Raw genomic sequence first — 19,523 nt, forward strand, 5'->3', positions numbered from 1 at the left:
CCCAGAGGAAACCCACACGGACATAGGGGGAGAACATGCAAACTCTACACAGAAATTCTAACTGATCCAACTGGGGCTTGAACCAGCAACCTTCTTTCTGTGAGGTGACAGCGCTACCCACTGCGGCACCGTGCCACCCCCAAATTAGGATTACAATGAATAATTCAGCATAAAGAGGCAATAAACAAACAAAAGATAAAACATGAGAACTAATTGTTTTGTTATTCAACCCTTGTTTAGACAGGACAAATGAAAGCACAGGTTGTTGTTTTTTAATGTAGTGATGTTGATTTTAGAATATCAGTTATAAACCAAAGAATTATGAATTACTTCATGTGGTTAAACATCATTGCTGATTTTTTATATAAAATACACTGTATTTGTTTGCCTTTAGCTTTGGTAATCAGACTCAGAAAATTAATATTAATATTGGCCGAAATGTTCACATTTGTACATTTCCTTCAGTAAAATGCACATATGCCCTCAAGAAAGAGATGATTTTTCAGCTTGAAATGTTTTAGTAAGATAATCTCAAGGCTGTGCTAACTTAGTTAGAAAGATCTAGTTGAAAGATAGTTACAGGATCAATAGAATTTTTTAAAGAGACCATCAAACTTTTTTTGTAGCATCACTGAAAAAAACCTTTTCTCAAACCATTAATTTACCTGCAAAATATTATCAATAAACATATTAAAGCCTGCTTTACTACAGTATATTACACTGTTTATACTTTTTGTGATAAATATTTTATGCACAGATGTAAGCAAGTGACCCTTGTTGGCTTAATAGGAAAGCTTTAGTTTCATTGTAAGCAAGAAGACTGTGTGTGTATGTGTGCGTGTGTGTGTGTATGTGTGTGTGTGTGTGCACGTCCTCTTGTCTCAGTGTCAGCAATTGTTTTTTATGTCACCGTGTTTTCATTTAGACTGGCTGGACAGATGGAGTTTCATCCACAAACAGCAGCCCATGTGCAGGTAGGCACACTTGACATACACGACATTACTTCTATCAAGGATTAATTGAATATTATATTGTAAATGCAAATGATTGTCAAAGTGTTTACCTGTGTAGAAGACCCAAGGAGACCCACACCTATTCTACCAGACTAAAGCCGGTTGTCACAGCGACGTCAAACAGAAAGAGAACACCTGCTGCGGCGATCATGTTATGTCAGACACATGGACACTACAGCAGAATGACTGAAGACCAGCAGCTTATATATATCATCTCATACAAATAACGCACTTACCTGAAACAGCCATTTAGGATACACATCCACGAGGAGTATATTGCACAAAGGCAAAGACAAAAGCTAAGGTAAGTGTTGTATCATTCATTCATTCATTCATTTGATATTTAGTTGGCAAAATAAATTTTGGTCACACTTAATTTCAATGTACAATTTTCACAATTAACAAACCATTAACTAAGACTTTCAGCTCAATAAATTTGTTATTAATATTTAGTAAGGTAGTAGTTGGAATGGTATGTAAATCAAGATCATACTTTATAAGTGGTAATAAACAGTTAATATCTTAAATCAAATCACTTTTATTGTCTAATCATCAGCAGCACATGTGCTATGATGAGTGAAAAGCTTAGGTGCTGGCAGGTAATAAGCCAGTAGTAAACAGTGTGAATTGTTACATAAAGGTGTTGTATGTAAGATTGACTCTTGATGGTTGAACTAAGTATTGCAGTCCAAAATCAAAACACTTTTTCACTCTGCCCCTCCTCCAGTTACTCCACGCAAATGCTGGTTGCCAGATTGATGAAACTGACATGAGTGAGCACGCCTGACTAAATGTAAACAAAGACAAAAGAAGACACAAGACATGTCACTCGTATAATTTTGAATGGAGAAAAGTGTAACAGTCAATATGGTGAATAAGGCCCGACTTCTAGTACAGGAGCCAATCATCGATAGCTGTAGACTGACGATACTCTTTGTAGTGGGAGGGATTTTGACCAGATTTGATTTTCTGCAGTTTTTTTGTGATATGATTGTTTAGAAATAAAACTAAAAAGACAGAGGTTCCTAATATGAAATTCAATGGTAAGCTTTGCAAGCAGTTTTGGAGAATATTATGTTTTCCCATTCAGACAGAATGCCCAAGCACACTGCCCGAAAGGTGTTTCAATGATGGCCGCCAAGTGAAATGACTTGCCTTAAAGAGACTTTGACAGAACTACACATGACGGCACGTGATAAAAGGAACTTTTTATGTTAAAAGGAGTTTTTGTAATAACCATCACCTGAAATTTCTACTTTAGAAATGGTTTCTAGGCCTATGTCTCACGGCTGCATGACAGCATAAAACTGCTATGATATGCATTGCTATAATGAAAGCAGCAGCATATAGTTTACCTCAGTTTACCTTTGTTATCTTGAAAATAAAATAAACATTTAACTTGGTTTGAAAATGAATGTTAAAACTGTCTCAGTGCAAATCAACAAATATCAGTCACTTAGCGTGTACTTTTAATGATTTTAAGGAGCTTTAATATGTATTAATTATATGGTTACCATTTCCTTGGTGTGCAGTGCAAAGCACTATTCTTTGTTTCTGAACAGCTCTGCCATTTAAATGTTTCTGCCATGTTGTTTTGCGTGTTGTTTTGACATGGTGTAACAGTGTAACCTGCTCAACTAATATTTACATTTGCAATATTTATACCATTGATAAAAAAACACCTTGAAAGGGTTTTTATAACTCATTTTGGAGGCTGATGCCATCCAATAAATTTCTTTACCATTGTTTCTCAGATAAACAAGTATGTTCACTTAGCATGTTTCTTAAATATCTGCAAATAAACTATGTTTTTTAATGCTTTAGAAGAGTCAGAAACTTACATAGAGGAGCACCTTTAAACTAAAGTGGTGCCAAAAATTTGTAATAGTTCATACAGTGTTGTCTATGAATAGTAAAATAAGTATTGAACACATCATCATTTTTGTCAGAAAACATATTTCTAAAGGTGCAGTTAAATTGGAATTTTCATCAGATGTCATTAACAACCATCTATTATTCTATCCGTACACAGAAAAACATGAATAGGTTTAGAATGTAAGTAGAGAGTAATAAAATAAAAAGACAAAAGAAAAAATATTGAACACATTAAAAAAGATGTAAAATGCCCAGACAGCAGCTAAAATCTTGCTGCGTTTTTTCAGCTGTCCTCTCTTGTCAGTGTAAAGAAATATTAGTTGCTTCAGTCTCAACGCCTACACTACCAGATGAAACCAGGGTGAACATTTTAGCAAGACAATGATCCCAAACACAGCCAATGAAACTCTCAATTGGTTTCAGAAGAAAATAAAGCTGCTAGAATGGCCCTACCAATCCCCTTGAAACCTATAGAAAATCAAAACTAAAGAGCATGGATAGATAAGACCCACAGAGCCGATTCAAGATATCTAGACTGTTAACGTCTGGGTGAAAGTAAAAAAAGTTTATTTTTATGTATGGATTGTTTGGATTTTACCAAAATCTGGGTCATTTTCATGTCAACAGCTTCTTTAAAATACATTTACCAGGAAAAATCATGACACAATATAATGTTGATAGATAGATAGATAGATAGATAGATAGATAGATAGATAGATAGATAGATAGATAGATAGATAGATAGATGGATGGATAGATAGATAGATAGATAGATAGATAGATAGATAGATAGATAGATAGATAGATAGATAGATAGATAGATAGATAGATAGATAGATAGATAGATAGATAGATAGATAGATAGATAGATAGATAGATAGATATATAGATGGATGGATGGATGGATGGACGGACGGACGGACGGACGGACGGACGGACGGACGGACGGACGGACGGACGGACGGACGGACGGACGGACAGACAGACAGACAGACAGACAGACAGATAGATAGATAGATAGATAGATAGATAGATAGATAGATAGATAGATAGATTGGTAGACAGACAGACAGACAGACTGTGTTGCACCATCCTTTGTTTTTATGTGTCTTTGTTTCAGATTTACTGAAATAAGATCTTTGAAAAGTTTTGGTCCTGTTGTGAACGTTTTAAAGTTACTCAGTTAAAAACAATTGCCTTAACAAGGACACAATTACCTTACAATTGGCCTCCACATGTGAATCATTAAAATAACTACCACATTTCCTGACAACCCCACTGTCAAGCATAATTATCCTGCTTGTGAATCTGAGGTGAAAATGTGCCCAAAGAATTTTGGTAAAGTTGTTTTTTAGTCATAATTTAAAAACACATGTGATAGGACTATTAAATCCTTGCCTAAAAAGAAAGACCCCCACCCCAACACACACACACACCTTCTTACATACAGTGCTATGTTGCAGAGATTGGGCTTTTGTTTAGCAGAAGCAGGGATGCAGATTTAACAAGAATGATACCAAATGCAGACTCAAATTTACATTGAAATAGCTTGAGAACAAAAAGGGGAATGTTCTGCAAGGGCCAGTCAAAACCCTGATCTCAGTCCAACTGATGATCTGTGACACATTTTGAAAATTGCATCAGTGTTATCTTACTAACCAGAACAATCTGTCTGCCAGCTAGCGGAGACAAAGAGACAAAAATCAACCCTTAACAGTGTGTCCTGAACGTAGCTCCACAAATTATACATTGCATTATGAATATTGTAGGTTAAAATTGTTTTTCCAATAAACTATATTTAAACAAGATTTTCTAAAGTCATTAACTCATACTTATTCTCATAGAAAATAATGATTTCTCAATTAAATCTGTCTTGATAATTGAATAATTGAAAATACTTTTTATTTTTTTATTATAATAATAACGTTTTTATTTTGTTTTGCACTGACTCAAAGTCAGTCATGCTGGGCAAGTGTGGGTGTGTCTGGTATGTTCACACAACTTGGATTCACTCTGCACACACAGACACATGCACAACTACCAACTCAACATAAGCACTAATAGGTGGCTTAAACAAGCACACTCGGTTGGCCACTGGCCTACCCCTGTGCCCCTTGCCAGACCCCCAATAGCTAAACTGTCCCCTAAATCAAATGCCTTCACACATACACACACTTTCTCTCTGACACAGACATGCACACACAAACCTTTTATTTACAGACTTTATTTCAGTTTGACATATTTAATCACTCTTAAACGCTGATCCCAAATGTCTCGTAAACTTTCCCTCTAAACATATTTTATTTTGATGTTTTTACACACACAGAGACTCCTGACACTTTAACCTCTCCAGGGCATGTCTAACCCTTCTCCATTTGCAAGGGAAACTACACCGTCGGCAAATACACCGTTACCCAATCATCCTTGAAACTGAAGCTAAACTCATGGGTTCAGAACAACACTACACATTGTGCTTTACAGACCTTGCTAGATCTGGACAAAGGCATCACATAAATACCAGAAGCTTTTATTTCAATTACTAGGATATATAAATATACTTTTTAATCACTATTTTCTAAAACTGGCATGTCTTAGTTGTATTTTAAACAATCATTGAAAAAATATTATGTGACCGTTTATCTCATGTTGATTTTTTATTATTCTGTGTTTTATTTCTGAATAATCATCTACATAGGTTGATCTGAAATACAATTTCAGAACTCAGATCACCCATCTCTTCTTTATCCTTCTTTTCTCAGATCTTTGTGCAGTATGCCAGAAAAAGTCTACAGGTTTCAAGGTCAGTGTTATCATAAGCTGAAAAGATCATGTCTGAGGCGAGGGGCTCTGTTCCAAGATCCACTCTTTCCTCCTTCAGCCGAGTCGCTCTTCTACAGAAGGACGCCCCCTCCAGGACTGACATGGAAGAGACCCAGCGTATGAGTATCCTTTTTTGATTGTGCAAGTGCTAATAGTTAGTTTAATCAAAATTTGGGAGTATCACTACTCTCCAACATTTAGCTTTTGAATATCAGTAGAGTGGATGTACCTCAGTGACTCTTCTGTTTCTAAATGTGTCTGCACTGTCAGCATCATAAGAGATATGTTTAATTAAAGGCCTTTCTGCCAGCTGCAAGGCGTCGGGAACCTGACTCCTTGTAGAGTACGTGTGTCACGTGTATGGCTCCAAATGAAAAAGATTACCAGCATATTATGCTGCATTTACACATGCTATTCTGATTGAACTAAACAAACAAACCAACCAAAGAACCATTAAAGAAGCAATATGTTGATAATTTCAAAGAAGTCTATAAAAGCAGAAATTATAAATTAGGGAAAAGATTAATGAAAAATTAGTGTCTGCCATTGTTATTAATATCTAAAGAGCAAACTATCTATTTATAAATGGCATACAATTGTTCAATCCTATAATGTGAAACAAAATAAAATATTGTTTGTTATCAGAATTTCATAATGTTTCATATTAATTCAAAAGATGCCATATTTATTGTTCTTTAAAGGTCTTGTTTTAATAGACTTATCTAACCATAAACACAAACAATAGAAGCTCTTCTGTCTTCCACCCAGGAACTGTGTAAAGACCCTCGACTCTTTGTGGATGGAATCAGTACAAGGGATCTGCACCAGGGCAGTCTGGGTAACTGCTGGATGGTGGCAGCCACATCGTGTTTGGCTGCAGAATCCTCGCTCTGGAAGAAGGTCCGTATTTTGGAAAATAGGAGATTATGAAACATAAGCATTAAGTAGCTGTTCTGTAGGTGAAACAGACTAGTGTTAGCAATAAATAAAGTGCACCTTATAAATAGGCCGTTGAGTATGCGCATGTATATAGACAATTCTTTTATATACATGCAGCCTTGGTGAGCACAAAACACCTCCTTCAAAAATGATAAGTGAAGTTACAGACCCTAAGCTTTTTGATCATTAGTTTGTTTACTAATTGCGCAAATATCGCAGTTCTTTTCTGTTGTCCCTTATTCAGGTGATCCCAGACCACACTGAACAGGAGTGGCACCCAAAGCGGCCAGATCTATATGCAGGAATATTTCACTTTCGTTTCTGGCGACTGGGCCAGTGGACAGATGTTGTAGTAGATGATCGCTTGCCGGTCAGCGGGGATGGGACGCTGCTCTTCTGTCGGTCTGCAACGCCACGAGAATTCTGGAGCGCTTTGCTAGAGAAAGCCTATGCCAAGTAAGACATTTGGTAAATACACTCTTAAAGTGAATATTATTTCAAATTAATATTCTCTCTCTCTCTGTCTTTCTTAGGCTAAATGGGTGTTATGAGGCTCTCGAGGGAGGTAATACAGCAGAAGCTCTAGTTGATTTTACTGGCGGCGTCTCTGAACCATTGAGTCTGAATCAGGAAGAGCTGATCCAGCACGCTGACCAGAGAAAAATACTGTTCCAGACACTAGCCCATGCACACAGCCATAAAGCACTCATCACCTGCTCAATTCGGGTAAGAAAGCATAAGGAAAACACTTTTTAAAGTAACACTCTGCAAATCCTAGATAAATATAAATAAACAATGACATATTCAGTCACACAACTCTTATGTTTAACTCTTTTAACTCTCTTAACACATTTTTTGTGTGTTACAGCCAGCAGAAGGGGAGGCTTTAGAATCAGTTTTGGACTGTGGACTAATAAAAGGTCATGCATATGGTGTGACTGCTGTCAAAAAACTCCGTATGTCAGAGACTCTGCATAGCATGTGTAATGCATCTCGTCTGTACATGGTGCGAATAAGGAACCCTTGGGGCACAACAGACTGGACAGGAGCTTGGGGTCTAGGGTGAGTTCATTTATATTTATTTTTCTCAGAATCCCAAAAAATTTTACGATTCTGTTATAAGACAAATATTTTAACAAACATTTATGTTAAGAAGAGAGTTTGAGGGCCTGTGTACTCAATGAACCTGGTCTCTATGCTAGAAATAAAGCATTCCAATAAGAGCAGACTTCATGTGTTAACATAAAGATTACTAGCATCTATAAATAGAATCACATTAAATTCGAGAGTTTAGAATAATTAGTTTTAGAAAAGTTGTACTAAAAATAAAATTGTACTATTTCAAACTGTTCTTTAGTTTAATAATATAAACATAACATGTATTTAACTAGAATAGTATGGCGTTATTTCAATAATAAATGTCATAAATGCGGTATTGACGAGACATGGAAAAATATGAGATTTTGTGGTCCTCCACAAACGTGATATGGAAGCAATGCTTCCATGTTTTCAGTCTTGATTTGAATGTGCGTAATGTTGGAGTACATCTGATCATTTCTGGAAGCTGATTCCAGCCGCGAGGGGCATAGTGGCTGAAAGCTGATTCACCCTGCTTTCACTGAACTCTTGGAACTTCTAGTTTGTATGATCCAAAAGATCTGAGTGATTTGTTGGCTTTGTATTCAGTTAGTTTATATATGTCATGAATTGAGGTCCTAGGCCATTTAGTGACTTATAGACAAGTAATAATACTTTAAAATCTATTCTGAATGTAACTGGGAGCCAGTGTAAAGTCCTGAGGACCGGCATGATGTGCTCTGATTTCCTGGTTCTGGTCAGAATCCTGGTCGCAGCGTTCTGGATGAGCTGCAACTGTCTGACTGTCTTTTTGGGAAGGCCAGTGAGGAGGCTGTTACAGTAATCCACCCTGCTGCTGATAAAAGCATGAACAAGTTTCTCTAAGTCTTTAAGTTTTTAAGATGATATTATGCTGATTTACTGACTGCTTTGACATGACTATTGAAACTCAGATCTGACTCCAAAGTCACACCAAGATTCTTGACCTTATTTGTTGTTGTTTGACCCTTAGAGCTAAGGTTTGCATTCACCCTGAGAACCTCATCTCTGTTCCCAAATGCAATGACTTCAGTTTTCTCTTTATTTAACTGGAGAAAGTTTCGGCACAGCCAACTGTTCATTACATCAATGCATTGGCAGAGGATGTCAATGGGGCTGTAGTCATTAGGCAGTAAGGCTAAGTAGATCTGAGTGTCATCAGCATAGCTGTGGTAGGAGATTTGTTTCTTTCTCATTATTTGGCGCAGAAGGAGCATGTAAAAATTGAACAGGAGAGGTGCCAGAATCGAGCCTTGTGGGACTCCACATCATGGGTGTGCACCTTGACCTATGGTTACCTATACTGTAACCTCTCCCTTCAAGGTAAGATCTAAACCATTTGAGGACCGTCCCAGACAGCCCAACCCAGTTTTTCAGCCTATAAGTATGCTGTGATCGACAGTGTCAAATGCAGCACTGAGATCGAGCAGTACCAGCACTGTTAGTTTTCCTGAATCTGTATTTAGGTGGATATCATTGATTATAAGGGCGCTCTCTGTACTGTGATGTGGTCTAAAACCAGATTGAAAATTGTCTAAACATCTCTTGAAGTTTATCCAGGTTATCCAGGTTGCTCTTCTACAAGAGGGGTTTAACAACTGCAGTTTTAAGTGAGTTTGGAAAAATCCCTTAGAGAAGTGAAGCATTTACCACTTTTAGAAGATCCATTTCTAAACAGGTAAATACATTTTTGGAAAATGCTGTGGGCAGCGTGTCAAGACTGCAGGTTGATGGTTTCATAATTTGCACGATTGATTCTAAGATTTTAACATTAATTGCCATGAAATCAGACATAATGAGTGGGGGGGGGGTGACTCTCTCTATTGTTGCAAAGAGTGTACGAGCATTACTTAGTGTTTAGTTCTACATTAAAAACAGGAAGACTGTCTTTATAGATATTACAATGGACTACTAGTTTCGTCTTCCTCCACATACGCTCAGTCTTTTTATCATTTGAACTACTGTTGAATGTCTCTTAGATGCTTTCTCTCTGCCAGTTCTCTTCCTGACTTTAACAGGAGCAATGTCATCTATGACATTCTTAACTTTAGAGTCAAACAAATCAAGGAGAGAATCAACAGAGTCTGCAGATATGCTTGGTGCTAGCGATATGGCCTTCATAAACTGCTCACTAGTGTTCTCATTTATGCATCTCTTTCTGACAAAAACGGCTATTTTTTAATAGCTAGAGTTATCAATATTTTAAAGAAAATCCAGAAATTATCAGATAGTGGAACATGCCTTAACAACAGTCGATGAAATGTGTAAACCCTTAGTTATAAGTAGATCAAGAGTGTCTATGATTGTGTGTGGGTCCTTGAACATGCTGAGTCAGATCAAAAATGTTAAAAACAGTCATCAGTTCTCTTACAGCATTGATTTCTGGATTATCAATGAGAATGTTAAAATCCCCAGCAAAAGTAAAATAGTCAAATTCAGATGTTACTATTGATAACAGCTCTGTAAAATCATCAATAAAAGTTGGAGAATATTTTGGAGGTCTGTAGATAATGATCTATAAAATGCGAGGAGCACCTTTTAGTGCTAAACTTATATATTCAAAGGGCAAATAGTCACCAAATGATACTTGTTTAAACTCATGGACATCTTTAAATGGGGCAGTGATACCTCCACCTCCTAAACACTCAAAAAATCTAAGTTTAAAGGAGCTGTTTCATTCAGAACTGCTGCGCTACAACTGTCATCTATAGCCAAGTTTCATTTAAAAGCATAAAATCAAGGCAATTTGTGTTGATAAAATCATTGACTAAAAGGGACTCATTGTAAAGTGATCGGATGTTTAAAAGTGCTAACTTCCTTACAGTAGTCTCAGATTTACATTTAATAGACACCAAATTTGAATGATTTGCTATACGGCCTGAAGAAGTCTTCAGTTTTCTGTCACATAATACAACACAAATCTGCTTAGAGAAAGCTACAGACACACTGGGTTCCTGCTTGTTCTGTAAACATCTGATAAAGATACTGTTGTCTAAGCAGGCACCCGAGACACATAAATGAGAGCTGTTGTGTTCACCAGCTGAAGATGGGGCATTGTTTGGGCCCTGGCGATGTGGCAAAAGTCGTAGGGCTTTTCCAGGTGGGCTCAGAGGTGGTTGTGGAGCAGGCCGCTTTTTGGTTGTCAACTAGGGGCTTGCGGCAATGGAGTGTTAAAGTTTAGTTCCAGCAAACACCAGTTCCTCCATCTTTTTTGAAAAACCCAAGAGAGGTGAGCAAGGTGACAATGAGAATGTGTCTGGTGACAGAGCTGTGGGTCTGGAGATTCTGGCTGCTAAAATATGTTTTCATGGCTGTTTTCTTGAGGATCATTGTTAAATGACAAGACTTGATGCTGTTAAGATGCGTCACAGTCTGTCTTTGTTGAGCAGAGGACAAGCGTCAGTGTCTCTATCAACAGTGGGTGTTTTGGCTGCATGGTTTTACTGTCCTTGTGTGATGCATCAGCCACAAGTCCACTCAGGAGCTGATTTGAAGTCCTGTGATGATTCGGACATTTGCTAGATGTGTGGATGATGACAGCCAATGGATGATGAAGGGAGAAATAGATATTGTCCTTTAACACCTTTGCACCAAGTTTGTTTGGGTGCAGGCCGTCTGATGTAAACAGTTGTCTTTGGTCCCAGAAACGATTGAAGTTGTCGATTCAGTCCTTTCCTGTTACATGTTTTTTGCAGCCATACATTTAGGCCAAGAAGTTGTAAAAACATATTTGTCCTTCTTGCAGGGAGTGGTCCACTGATGAACGGCTGAATTTTCAATCTTTAAACTGTTTCCAAGAGCTTACAAAAAATCTTTCTTGAAAAATCCTTCTGAATATCATTCTGCCCCACACGGATGATAATTTGTTTTGCAGTCTTGTGCTTCTTTAGAATTTCTCCAAATTCTTTGTTTACATCAGAAACTGTTGCATGAGAAAAGCAGCATGTCATTGTAGCTTTCCGCCTAAAATTAAAGAGGACGCTAATGCAGCAGCGTATAATCTGACCCCGCGAGTACCCTTTAGCCTTGCACCTTGTTTTTGCCTTAAAGCACTAAGACAGCAGCTCCAGTAGTGCAATCGGTCAGCGCATGATACTTATAAGACAGGACAAAGCTTAGCAATGCCGAGGTTTTGAGTTCAAACCTCACCTGGAGCATGGTCTGTAGATAAAGAAGACAAGTGGGGTAAAAGCTAGTGCTGTTCGGAGTAGATTTTGGAGGGCAACCAACCTGCTGAACCTGCTTTTATGCTAGTCTTTTACACCAGATCTAAAATAACAATGCTATTAATGAAATAATGAAATAATGAAAGCTATTAAGTCAGTTGTCGGTACTTATAAGACAGTACAATGCTTAGCAATGCAGAAGTTGTGAGTTTGAGCCTCACCTGGAGCATGGTCTTTAGATAAATAAGACAACCCTGCTGAAAAATCCATCTTAAACCAGCCTAGGCTAGTTGGCTGATTTTAGCTGGTTGACCAGCCTGGTTTTAGAGGGGTTTTGGCCATTTCCAGGCTGGTTTCCAGTGATTTCCAGCCTGGTCTTAGCTGGTCAGGCTGGAAAATGACCAGCCAAATTCAGCTAAAACCAGCTTGACCGGCCTAGTTTAAGCTGGATATAGCTGGTTTTGGATGGACTCCCAGCTTGGCTAGGCTGGTAAAGCTGGTTTTTGCTGGTCATCTCCCAGCCTGACCAGCTAAGACCAAGCTGGAAATGGCTGAAAACCAGCCTGGAAGCGGCCAAAACCCCTCTAAAAACAGCCTGGTCGACCAGCTAAAACCAGCCAACCAGCCTAGGCTGGTTTAAGCTGGATTTTTCAGCAAGGATGTGGGGTGAAAGCTAGTGTTGTCCAGAGTAGATTGTGGAGGGCAACCAACCTACTGATTGTATATTCGATGCTAATCTTTTATGCTAACCAAGCTGTAGATTGTATCATCAAAACTATTTTTAGGAATCACTGCGTTGTTTGAAAACATTAAATGCAGTAGCTCCAGTGGTGCAAACGATCAGCGCGCAGTACTTATAAGACAGTACAATGCTTAGCAATGCCGAGGTTGTGAGTTCGAGCCTGACCTGAAGCAAGATTTTGAGATAAGACAGACAAGTGGTTAGAAAATCACGATTGACTAGAGTTGTGTGTGGAGGGCAACCAACCTGCAGATGGTACCATCTATGCAAATCGTTTACACCTGAACTAAAACGTCAAGGTCTGTGAAAGCTTTTAATCCATTATGATCTGAATCAGGAATGTTTTAGGAATCACTGCATTGTTTGAAAGCACTAAGGAAACAGCTCCAGTGGCGCAATCGGTCAGTGCACGGTATTAATAAGTCAGGACAATGCTTAGTAATGCTGAGCTTTGAGTTCGAACCTCTCCTGGGGTATGGTGTTAAGATAAATAAGACAAGTGGGGTGAAAGCTAGTGCTGTCCAGAGTAGATTGGGAAGGGCAACCAACATGCTGATTGTATCTTCGATACTAATCTTTCTATGCTAACCAAACATTAGATTGTATCATCAAAACTGTTTTTAGGAATCACCCAATTGTTTGAAAACATTAAATGCAGCAGCTCCAGTGGTGTAATCGGTCAGCGCGCGGTACTTATAAGACAGTACAATGCTTGGCTATGCCGAGGTTGTGAGCTCGAGCCTCACCTGTAGCAAGCTTTTGAGATAAAAAAAGACAAGTGGTTAGAAAATTACGATTGACTAGAGTTGTATGTCGAGGACAACCAACCTGCAGATGGTACCATCTATGCAAATCTGTTACATCTGAACTAAAACATCAAGGTCTGTGAAATCTTTTAATCCAGTATGATCTGAATCAGGAATGTTTTAGGAATCACTGCATTGTTTGAAAGCTTTAAATAAACAGCTCCAGTGGTGCAATTTGTCAGCCTGCACTACTTATAAGACAGTACAATGCTTAGCAATGCTTAGGTTGTGAGTTCGAACCTCACCTAGAGCAAGATTTTGAGATAAAGAAGACAAGTGGGTAAGAAATCACGATTGATTAGAGTTGTATGTGGAGGGCAACCAACCTGCAGATGATACCATCTATTCAAACCTATTCAAACCTGAACTAAAACATCTAGGTCTGTGGAAGCTTTTGTTCCAGTTTTATCTGAATCAGGAATGTTTTAGGAATCACTTCATTGTTTTAAAGCATTAAGGAAACAGCTCCAGTGGCGCAATCGGTCAGTGCGGTACTTATAAAACAGTACTATCACGCGGTGTTCAGGTCCTAATTAATTAGTTCAGGTGTGTTTGATATGGGTAGCAACTGAAATCTGCAGGGAGGTGGCTCTCCAGGAACAGGGTTGGCCACCCCAGATCTATGCAAATCTTTGACACCTGAATTAAAACATAAAGGTCTGTGAAAGCTTTTGTTCCAGTATGATCTGAATCAGGAATGTTTTAGGAATCACTGCATTGTTTGAAAGGCCTAAGGAAACAGCTCCAGTGGCGCAATCGGTCAGCGCGTGGTATTTATATGACAGTACAATTCTTAGCAATGCTGAGGTTGTGAGTTCGAACCTCACCTGGAGCAAGATTTTGGGATTTAGAAGACAAGTGGGTAGGAAATCACGATTGACTAGAGTTGTGTGTGGAGGGCAACCAACCTGCAGATGGTACCATCTATGCAAATCTGTTACATCTGAACTAAAACCTCAAGATCTTTGAGAGCTTTTAATCCAGTATGATCTGAATCCGGAATGTTTTAGGAATCACTGCATTGTTTGAAAGCTTTAAATAAACAGCTCCAGTGGTGCAATTTGTCAGCCTGCGCTACTTATAAGCTGTTACCTTAAGGAAACAGCTCCAGTGGCGCAATCGGTCAGCGCGCGGTACTTATAAGACAGTACAATGCTTAGCAATGCCGAGGTTGTGAGTTCGAGCCTCACCTGGAGCATAGTTTTAGGATAAAGAAGACAAGGGGGTTGAAAATTACCTTTGACCAGAGTAGGTTGTGGAGGGTAACCAACCTGCAGGTTCTATCATCTATGCCAGGCGTCATCAAACTTGTTCCTGCAGGGCCGGTGTCCTGCAGATTTTAGCTCCAACCCTAATCAAACACACCTGAACAAGCTAATCAAGGTTTTACAAGGTATACTTGGAACACCCAGGCAGTATGTTGAGGCAAGTTGGAGCTAAACTCTGCAGGGACACTGGCCCTCCAGGACCGAGATTGGTGACCCCTGTTTTAAGCCAATGTTATCTTAACCAGGAATGTTTTTAGGAATCACTGCATTGTTTGTAAAAAATAAAGCAATTGCTCCAGTGGCGCAATTGGTCAGCGCGCAGTACTTATAAAGCATTGCAATGCTCAACAATGCCGAGGTGGTGAGTTCGAGCCTCACCTAGAGCATGGTTTTGAGATAAAGAAGACAAGTGGGTAGAAAATCACGATTAACTAGTGTTGGATGTGGAGGGCAACCAACCTGCGGAAGGTACCATCAATGCGTATATTTTACACCTGAACTAAAACATCTAGGTCTGTGAAAGCTTTTATTTCTGTAAGATCTGAATCAGCAATGTTTTAGGAATCACTACATTGTTTGTAAACATTAAGGCAACAGCTACAGTGGGCCAATCGGTCAGCGTGCGGTACTTATAAGACAGGACAATGCTTAGCAAAGCTGAGGTTGTGCCAGGAGCCTCACCTGGAGGAAGATTTGGAGTTAAAGAAGACAAGTGGGTAGAAAATTACAATTGACTACAGCTTTATGTGGAGGGCAACCAACCTGCAGATGATACCATCTATGCAAATCTTTTACACCTGAACTAAAACATTAAGGTCTCTGAAAGCTTTTTATCCAGTTTGATCTCAATCAGGAATGTTTTAGGAATCACTGCATTGTTTGAAAGCAATTTATGCAACAGCTCCAGTGGCGCAATCGGTCAGCGCATGGTACTTATAAGACAGTGCAATGCTTAGCAATGCCGAGGTTGTGAGTTCGAACCTCACCTGGAGCATGGTTTTAAGGTAAAGAAGACAAGTGGCTTGAAAATTATTATTGACCAGAGTGGGTTGTGGAGGACAACCAACCTGCAGGTTGTATCGACTATGCTAATTCTTTACACCTGAACTAACACATCAAGGTCTCTGAAAGCTATTAAGCCAATGTTATCTGAAACAGGAATGTTTTTAGGAATCACTACATTGTTTGTAACTTTTAAAGCAACTGCACTAGTGGCGCAATCAGTCAGCGCGCTGTAGTTATAAGACAGTGCAATGCTTGGCAATGCTGAGGTTGTGAGTTCGAGCCACTTCTGGAGCAAGCTTTTGAGATAAAGAAGACAATTGGGGAGAAAATCACGATTGACTAGAGTTGTATGTGGAGGGCAACCAACCTGCAGATGGTACCATCTATGCAAATTTGTTACATCTGAACTAAAACATCAAGGTCTGTGAAATCTTTTAATCCAGTATGATCTGAATCAGGAATGTTTTAGGAATCACTGCATTGTTTGAAAGCTTTAAATAAACAGCTCCAGTGGTGCAATTTGTCAGCCTGCGCTACTTATAAGACAGTACAATGCTTAGCAATGCTTAGGTTGTGAGTTCGAGCCACTTCTGGAGCAAGCTTTTGAGATAAAGAAGACAATTGGGGAGAAAATCACGATTGACTAGAGTTGTATGTGGAGGGCAACCAACCTGCAGATGGTACCATCTATGCAAATCTTTTACACCTGAACTAAAATGTCAAGGTCTGTGAAAGCTTTTGTTCCAGTTTGATCTGAATCAGGAATGTTTTAGGAATCACTTCATTGTTTTAAAGCTTTAAGGAAACAGCTCCAGTGACGCAATCGGTCAGAGCGCGGTACTTATAAGACAGTACAATGTTTAGCAATGCCGAGGTTGTGAGTTCGAACCTCATCTGGAGCAAGATTTTGAGATACAGAAGACAAGTGGGTAGGAAATCACAATTGACTAGAGTTGTATGTGGAGGGCAGCCAACCTGCAGATGGTACCATCTATGCAAATCTGTTACATCTGAACTAAAACGTCAAGGTCTGTGAGAGCTTTTAATCCAGTATGATCTGAATCAGGAATGTTTTAGGAATCACTGCATTGTTTGAAAGCCTTAAGGAAACAGCTCCAGTGGCGCAATCGGTCAGCGTGTGGTACTTATAAGACAGTACAATGCTTAGCAATGCCGAGGTTGTGAGTTCGAGCCTCACCTGGAGCATAGTTTTAAGATAAAGAAGACAAGGAGGTTGAAAATTACCTTTGACCAGAGTAGGTTGTGGAGGGTAACCAACCTGCAGGTTCTATCATCTATGCCAGGGGTCATCAAACTTGTTCCTGCAGGGCCGGTGTCCTGCAGATTTTTGCTCCAACCCTAATCAAACACACCTGAACAAGCTAATCAAGGTTTTACAAGGTATACTTGAAACACCCAGGCAGTATGTTGAGGCAAGTTGGAGCTAAACTCTGCAGGGACACTGGCCCTCCAGGACCGAGATTGGTGACCCCAGTATTAAGCCAATGTTATCTGAACCAGGAATGTTTTTAGGAATCACTGCATTGTTTGTAAACAATAAACCAACAGCTCCAGTGGCGCAATCGGTCAGCGCGCAGTACTAATAAGACAGTACAATGTTCGAGGTGGTGAGTTCGAGCCTCACCTAGAGCATGGTTTTGAGATAAAGAAGACAAGTGGGTAGAATATCACAATTAACTAGAGTTGTATGTGGAGGGCAACCAACCTGCGAAAAGTACCATCAATACGTATCTTTTACACCTGAACTAAAACATCTAGGTCTGTGAAAGCTTTTATTTCTGTAAGATCTGAATCAGCAATGTTTTAGGAATCACTGCATTGTTTGTAAACATTAAGGCAACAGCTCCAGTGGGCCAATCCGTCAGCGTGCGGTACTTATAAGACAGTGCAATGCTTAGCAATGCCGAGGTTGTGAGTTTGAACCTCACCTGGAGCATGGTTTTAAGGTAAAGAAGACAAGTGGGTTGAAAATTATTATTGACCAGAGTGGGTTGTGGAGGGCAACCAACCTGCAGGTTGTATCGACTATGCTAATCCTTTACACCTGAACTAACACATCAAGGTCTCTGAAAGCTATTAAGCCAATGTTATCTGAAACAGGAATGTTTTTAGGAATCACTACATTGTTTGTAAGTATTAAGGAAACTGCACTAGTGGCGCAATCAGTCAGCGCTCTGTAGTTATAAGACAGTGCAATGCTTGGCAATGCTGAGGTTGTGAGTTCGAGCCACTCCTGGAGTAAGCTTTTGAGATAAAGAAGACAATTGGGGAGAAAATCACGATTGACTAGAGTTGTATGTGGAGGGCAACCAACCTGCAGATGGTACCATCTATGCAAATCTTTTACACCTGAACTAAAACGTCAAGGTCTGTGAAAGCTTTTGTTCCAGTTTGATCTGAATCAGGAATGTTTTAGGAATCACTTCATTGTTTTAAAGCATTGAGGAAACAGCTCCAGTGGCGCAATCGGTCAGCGCGTGGGAATTATAAGACAGTACAATGCTTAGCAATGCCGAGGTTGTGAGTTCAAACCTCATCTGGAGCAAGATTTTGAAATACAGAAGACAAGTGGGTAGGAAATCACAATTGACTAGAGTTGTATGTGGAGGGCAGCCAACCTGCAGATGGTACCATCTATGCAAATCTTTTACGCCTGAACTAAAACATCTAGGTCTGTGAAAGCTTTTGTTCCAGTATGATCTGAATCAGGAATGTTTTAGGAATCACTGCATTGTTTGAAAGCCTTAAGGAAACAGCTCCAGTGGCGCAATCGGTCAGCGTGCGGTACTTATAAGACAGTACAATGCTTAGCAATGCCGAGGTTGTGAGTTCGAGCCTCACCTGGAGCATAGTTTTAAGATAAAGAAGACAAGGAGGTTGAAAATTACCTTTGACCAGAGTAGGTTGTGGAGGGTAACCAACCTGCAGGTTCTATCATCTATGCCAGGGGTCATCAAACTTGTTCCTGCAGGGCCGGTGTCCTGCAGATTTTTGCTCCAACCCTAATCAAACACACCTGAACAAGCTAATCAAGGTTTTACGAGGTATACTTGAAACACCCAGGCAGTATGTTGAGGCAAGTTGGAGCTAAACTCTGTAGGGACACTGGCCCTCCAGGACCGAGATTGGTGACCCCAGTATTAAGCCAATGTTATCTGAACCAGGAATGTTTTTAGGAATCACTGCATTGTTTGTAAACAATAAACCAACAGCTCAGTGGCGCAATCGGTCAGCGCGCAGTACTAATAAGACAGTACAATGTTCAACAATGCCGAGGTGGTGAGTTCGAGCCTCACCTAGAGCATGGTTTTGAGATAAAGAAGACAAGTGGGTAGAATATCACAATTAACTAGAGTTGTATGTAGAGGGCAACCAACCTGCGGAAAGTACCATCAATACGTATCTTTTACACCTGAACTAAAACATCTAGGTCTGTGAAAGCTTTTATTTCTGTAAGATCTGAATCAGCAATGTTTTAGGAATCACTTCATTGTTTTAAAGCATTGAGGAAACAGCTCCAGTGGCGCAATCGGTCAGCGCGTGGGAATTATAAGACAGTACAATGCTTAGCAATGCCGAGGTTGTGAGTTCAAACCTCATCTGGAGCAAGATTTTGAAATACAGAAGACAAGTGGGTAGGAAATCACAATTGACTAGAGTTGTATGTGGAGGGCAGCCAACCTGCAGATGGTACCATCTATGCAAATCTTTTACGCCTGAACTAAAACATCTAGGTCTGTGAAAGCTTTTGT

At 39.5% G+C, this 19,523-nt stretch overlaps 1 protein-coding gene and 6 non-coding genes across 17 annotated transcripts in view; all 7 read left to right on the forward strand.

The window, feature by feature from the left end:
- The window catches only part of si:dkey-19b23.12, a 69,790-nt gene that overhangs the window by 36,927 nt on the left and 13,340 nt on the right, over nt 1-19,523 (forward strand). For 2 of the 11 annotated variants that reach the window (XM_073906978.1, XM_073906979.1), the window contains exons 2-9: nt 926-974; nt 1,072-1,317; nt 5,648-5,688; nt 5,767-5,825; nt 6,477-6,608; nt 6,892-7,103; nt 7,181-7,373; nt 7,516-7,709. In XM_073906978.1, the coding sequence (XP_073763079.1) occupies nt 5,661-5,688; nt 5,767-5,825; nt 6,477-6,608; nt 6,892-7,103; nt 7,181-7,373; nt 7,516-7,709 (818 nt within the window). In that variant the 5' untranslated portion in view covers nt 926-974; nt 1,072-1,317; nt 5,648-5,660. Of the gene's footprint in view, nt 1-925; nt 975-1,056; nt 1,318-5,647; nt 5,826-6,476; nt 6,609-6,891; nt 7,104-7,180; nt 7,374-7,515; nt 7,710-19,523 lie in introns of all 11 variants that reach the window. The other 9 variants (XM_073906981.1, XM_073906982.1, NM_001386642.1 and 6 more) reach the window with 5 other exon arrangements.
- Nucleotides 14,219-14,312, forward strand: trnai-uau (transfer RNA isoleucine (anticodon UAU)). The gene is made up of 2 exons: nt 14,219-14,256; nt 14,277-14,312. It is a non-coding gene; the product is annotated as a tRNA-Ile (tRNA).
- On the forward strand, nt 14,582-14,675 carry trnai-uau (transfer RNA isoleucine (anticodon UAU)). The gene is made up of 2 exons: nt 14,582-14,619; nt 14,640-14,675. It is a non-coding gene; the product is annotated as a tRNA-Ile (tRNA).
- trnai-uau (transfer RNA isoleucine (anticodon UAU)) lies at nt 15,038-15,131 on the forward strand. The gene is made up of 2 exons: nt 15,038-15,075; nt 15,096-15,131. It is a non-coding gene; the product is annotated as a tRNA-Ile (tRNA).
- Nucleotides 15,646-15,739, forward strand: trnai-uau (transfer RNA isoleucine (anticodon UAU)). The gene is made up of 2 exons: nt 15,646-15,683; nt 15,704-15,739. It is a non-coding gene; the product is annotated as a tRNA-Ile (tRNA).
- On the forward strand, nt 16,863-16,956 carry trnai-uau (transfer RNA isoleucine (anticodon UAU)). The gene is made up of 2 exons: nt 16,863-16,900; nt 16,921-16,956. It is a non-coding gene; the product is annotated as a tRNA-Ile (tRNA).
- On the forward strand, nt 18,527-18,620 carry trnai-uau (transfer RNA isoleucine (anticodon UAU)). Its single transcript has 2 exons — nt 18,527-18,564; nt 18,585-18,620. It is a non-coding gene; the product is annotated as a tRNA-Ile (tRNA).

This window comes from Danio rerio, chromosome 7 (assembly GCF_049306965.1).
Source record: "Danio rerio strain Tuebingen ecotype United States chromosome 7, GRCz12tu, whole genome shotgun sequence".
Taxonomy (NCBI): Eukaryota; Metazoa; Chordata; class Actinopteri; order Cypriniformes; family Danionidae; genus Danio; species Danio rerio.